At 40.6% G+C, this 5,321-nt stretch overlaps 1 protein-coding gene across 1 annotated transcript in view; it reads left to right on the top strand.

The window, feature by feature from the left end:
- Positions 1-2,472: 2,472 nt before the first annotated feature.
- LOC107061980 (uncharacterized) overlaps positions 2,473-5,321 on the top strand; it is a 3,756-nt gene continuing 907 nt past the window's right edge. The window contains exons 1-6 of the mRNA XM_015312100.1: positions 2,473-3,399; positions 3,494-3,611; positions 3,721-4,127; positions 4,497-4,581; positions 4,747-4,862; positions 4,977-5,252. Of these exons, the coding sequence (XP_015167586.1) occupies positions 2,473-3,399; positions 3,494-3,611; positions 3,721-4,127; positions 4,497-4,581; positions 4,747-4,862; positions 4,977-5,252 (1,929 nt within the window). The remainder of the gene's footprint in view (positions 3,400-3,493; positions 3,612-3,720; positions 4,128-4,496; positions 4,582-4,746; positions 4,863-4,976; positions 5,253-5,321) is intronic.

Below are 5,321 nucleotides of genomic sequence, written 5' to 3'. Positions count from 1 at the left end.
TGTATCAAGACTTAAATCTTCATACCCAGTTGAATGCAAGCTCAATTTGGTATAAATTTCTATCTCATATACATGTGTGGCTAAAAACCCCAGTTCTTGGGGTGTGAATTAGTGAATATGGGTTACGATAATTGTTGGGTCTTGCTTGCTGATACTTTATTAGTAGCTTAAATGTTATTTCGTTTAGTGGTTGTGGATGAATTTAATTAATTTGTAGTTGCAAATACAAGTTTATTTATGTTTTTTCTGCTTGCTTGAAAGAGAGGTCGTAAAACTAAAACCACTAAATTTATGGCCGGTGTGAGTGGGTCAACATGAGGTTCAGCTCGAGAGAGTGAACCCTAGTCCCATGTCCACATACTCAGCTCGAGAAAGTGAGTGGGTTAAGGCATAGGCTGGTCTTCATGCGGCAAATGGGTGTCCGAGAAGAACGCATTTGAAACAGGGTATGTTGCTCGAGAGAGAGCTTATCCCCCTTGAGGTCTAGCCTAGTTACTATTATTCTATGAATCTTCGATCGAAAGCATGTACCCAATAATCTAGCTTAACCCGTATTCCCGTCACATCCCAAGGATCCCCTCTCATTACTTAGAAACCCTTGTTTATTTTGTTGTTTTTACTTACTAGTGACAAAACCCCCCATTGTTAATTGACACTCTTGTGTCCCCCCCCCCCCCCTTTAACTTTACAATGTTTTTAATCGTTAATGTCTTTAGCTACGACTAGGTAGAACTACATTTTATTTTTTTCTATTAATTCTCAAAACCACTCTTTTGGGAATGATCTCAACCCTTGGTTGGGTTACTAAACTATTGTATGATCGTAGACACTTGCATCAGAATTTGTGTCTTGATTACGCAAACATCAAAATGGCGCCGCTGCCGGGGAGTGGTGTTATTTGAGGATTTTTAGCTTAATAAATTTTTTGTTCTTCTTATTGTAGTTTACTCACTTAATCTTCAGTTTTGTTTTGAGTATTTGTGTGTCACAACAGGACATAATGAGTGCAAACGAGGAGAATAGCTGCCAAGAGGGTCACCTAAAGGGTGGTGCTTTTCATCGAGACGGCATCGATGATGTTAATAGTGTTTATAACCCTGCTCACGTGGGCGAAATGGGTGCAATTTGCATGCCACAAGTCGACGGAAATGCAATGTTCGAAGTTACCAGCGCAACACTCCAGCTCATACATTCAAGAGGTTTATTTGGAGGATTAGAGCATGAAGATCCGCACGAACATATATGAAGCTTTGTGGAAGTGTGCACCCCTTTATCATTCAAGAATCTATCTCAAGAATCCATACGGCTTTTCTTATTTCCATTATCATTAACCGAGGGAGTTACTAAATGGTTGGTCGAGCTTTCAAACAACTTCATCAAATCATGGGAGGAACTGGTTATGGCATTTCATGAAAGATTCTTTCCTCCATCAAGGATGATGAAACTGAGAGACGACATTCAGAATTTCAAGTAAAAGGATGGTGAACCAATTCACGAATCATGGACAATGTTCAAGAGATTTTTGGGTAAGTGCCCAACGCATGGACTACCAGGTGAATTGTTGCTCCAATATTTTTACCGTAGTCTGGACTCGGTTAATAAAGGGATAGCTGATCAATTGGTGCAAGGAGGAATCATGTTACAATCATTTGAAGTAGCCTCATTTCTTCTAGATTATATGACTAAAGTAAACCAGGCATAGTACACCAAAGATGATTAGGTTTCCCCACTGTGCTTCCGATTAACACAAGAATAAATCGATAAAGAAAGGGAAAGGGACAAAAACATCAAAAAGATGTTGTCTCAAATGGAAATTCTACAAGAACATATGAAGGGGACGCATGGAGTATTTCGAGTTGAGGAGGGTTCTTTTTCTAGTTACTCAAGATCGAGGGAGAATCAAGGTTGGAACTCCGAAGATACGAGGAGGGTTTCCACCCACACTATCAATCGTGGGGCAGAAATCAAGGTTGGAACCATTATAGGGGTGAAGAACAAATGAGATATTGGCAAGATTGGGCTGAGCAGGATGATCATGAGGAGGACCATACTCACTTGAGTGAAAGCCCGAAATCTAAAGGGAGTGCAAATAGTCCTCGAGTAAATGATTTATTATCGCGCATACTCGATAAAGTTGAAGGGTCTGATGATTTGCTAAAAGGGATGAAAGATGACTTTTCATCATTGAACAGTAAAGTGAATTCTCATGCTGATGCCATCAAAATGATGGAAGGTAAATTGAGTCTATTATCAGCTCAATTAACGTCCAAAACATCGATGGAAGATATTGAAAGAGAGCTGGTTGTAGTTACCCGTAGCGGCAAGGTGGCAATAGGGAATGTGATGGAAGATGAGGATCCTCAAAAGCATGAAGAGAGCCAAGATGTGGAAGAACAAGAATTACCTATTCGACAAAACCTTACCAAAGAACCATAGGAGGAAGCAGAGCAACAAGTTCAAGTTCAAAAAGTCATGCACCCTTTACCCAAGATACCTCCACCATTTCCCCAACGTTTGAAAAAGAAGAATGAAGATGAGAAGTTCAGAAAATTTTTGTCAGTATTCAAGAACTTATCAATTAACCTTCCTCTGGTGGAAGCATTGTTGGAAATGTTGGGATACGCCAAATTCATAAAAGAGCAGGTTACAAAGAAAATGAGCTTGGACTATGAAATGATTGAGGTGCCCCATAGTTGCAGTGCAATTATGACAAATCAGTCAATCACTAAGAAAGAAGATCCTGAGGCATTCACAATCCCGTGCACAATTGGCATGCTCCAATTCGCTAAAGCTTTGTGTGATTTAGGAGCAATTATTAACTTGATGCCCTATGCAATATACAAGCAACTTGGTTTGGGTGAACCAAAGGCAACCACAATGAGACTCCTTATGGCTGATCGATTCAACAAGCACCCAGTGGGGATACTCTATGACATATTGGTAAAAGTGGATCGGTTCATCTTTCCGGCTGATTTTGTGATTCTAGATTGTGAAATCGATGCTGAAATCCCCATTATTTTAGGAAGGCCATACTTAGCTATCGAGAGAGCATTGGTGGATATCGAAAGCGGGAAATTGAAGTTCTGTGTGAACGATGATGAGGTGACCTTCAATATCTGTAAATTCATGAAGCAACAAAGTAATATCCATGTGGTGTCTACTGAGGATGTTATAGTTGAGGCAGTGGCAAGTGTGAGCCATTTAATGCGAAAGAATGAACCCCTTGAATCTGTAATTGCCAATTATGATGAATCAGAAGTTCAAGGCTATGAGGAAGTGATAGCTTCCTTATCGGGGTTAGGAGTATATTCAAGGAATCAAATCAAGTTGGATATCAACCTGAAAAATAGAGAAAGTCCTCCTGCAAAGCCATCAACAGAAGAACCACTGAGTCTTAGAGTTAAAAGCCTTACCCTCTCACCTCAAATATGCTTTCTTAGGAGCAAATAAAACTTTACCAGTGGTTATAGCAGCCGATTTTCTTGAAAAGCAGGTGAAATTGCCCATTGAAGTACTGCGGAAACATATAAAAGCTATTGGATGGACAATAGCCGATATAGTAGGGATTCCTTCTGGCATCTGTACTCACAAGATTCAGCTCTACAGTGAATGTAAACCTAGTGTGGAGCATCAACAGAGATTGAACCCTCCAATGCAAGAGGTGGTGAAAAAAGGAAATCATCAAGTGGCTAGATGCGGGAGTGATCTACCCTATTATAGATAGTAAGTGGGTAAGTCCGGTGCAATGTGTACCGGAAAATGGAAGTATAACCGTAGTCCCAAATGCAAAAGGAGAACGTGTGCCGACAAGACCAGTGACTGGGTGGAGAGTATGCATGGACTATCGAAAGCTTAACTCACGGACCGAGAAAGACCATTTTCCAATGCCCTTTATGGACCAGATGCTTGACCGGTTCTCAGAAAGAGGGTGGTCTTATTTTTTGGATGAGTACTCCGGTTACAATCAAATCTCTATTGCACCGGAAGACCAAGTGAAAACCACTTTTACTTGCCCTTATGGAACATTTGCATTCGAAAGGATGTCATTCGGTCTATGTAATGCCCCATCAACATTTCAGCGTTGCATGTTGTCTATTTTTGCGGATATGGTTGAAGACTCTATGGAGGTATTCATGGACGACTTCTGAGTCCTAGGGGATACGTTTGAAGAATGTTTGACACACTTAGGGCAGGTACTCCAAAGATGCGTGGAAACGAATTTTGTTTGAATTGGGAGAAATGTCACTTTATGGTGAAAGAAGGTATCGTTCTTTGGCATATCGCAAAAGCGGCTGGAAGTTGACAAGGCAAAAATTGAAGTCACTGAGAAATTACCCCCATTGATTTCAGTGAAGGGTGTTCGCAGCTTCTTGGGGCATGCAGGGTTCTACCGAAGGTTCATTAAAGACATCTCAAAGATTGCACAACCATTATGCAAACTCTTAGAGAAAGAAGTGAAATTCTATTTTAATGATGCTTGTATGGTTGCATTTCAGTGTTTGAAAGAGAAACTAGTATCCACCCCGATCATTATCAGCCCTAACTGGTCTGAATCTTTTCAATTAATATGTGATGCTAGCGGTATGGCATTAGGGTTCGTGTTGGGTAAAAAGTGCAACAAACTATTTCACCCAATATATTACGCAAGCAAGACTTTAAATAGTGCCCAGCAAAATTATACAGTCACTAAACAAAAGTAGCTTGCGGTAGTCTATGCATTTGAAAAGTTCTGGGCATACTTGCTAGGCACCAAAGTAATCGTACATACTGATCGTGCTGCACTCCGTTACTTGATGGCAAAGAAAGATGCAAAACCAAGAATGATAAGGTGGGAGCTACTATTTCAGGAATTTGATTTTGAGGTAAAAGATCAAAAAGGATGCGAAAACCAAGTGGCTGATCACTTATCAAGGCTGGAAGTAAGGGAAAATGATAAGCATGAGGTCGACATAGATGACTCCTTCCCCGATGAATAGGTGTTTGCAATATCTCTCAAATATACGCCATGGTATGCAGATTTTCCAAATTACATTGTGTGTGGGCTGATGCCGGATGAGTTGACCTTTTACAAACATAAGAGGTTCATGTTCGATGTTAAAAAGTACTTTCGGGATGAACCATACTTGTTTCGAGAGTGTGTTGACCATGTTATTAGAAGGTGTGTTTCGGAAGAAAAAGCGGTGGAAATTCTCCATGCTTGTCATACATCTCCAGTGGGAGGTCACCATGGTGGTATTCGCACCGCCGCTAAAGTTCTCCAGAGTAGATATTATTGGTCGTCCCTCTACAAGGATGCACATGAGTTTGCAAAGAAATGCTCT

The sequence above is a fragment of the Solanum tuberosum genome, unplaced genomic scaffold, assembly GCF_000226075.1.
Source record: "Solanum tuberosum cultivar DM 1-3 516 R44 unplaced genomic scaffold, SolTub_3.0 scf00187, whole genome shotgun sequence".
Classification (NCBI taxonomy): Eukaryota; Viridiplantae; Streptophyta; class Magnoliopsida; order Solanales; family Solanaceae; genus Solanum; species Solanum tuberosum.
This window is presented reverse-complemented; position numbering and strand designations above follow the sequence as displayed.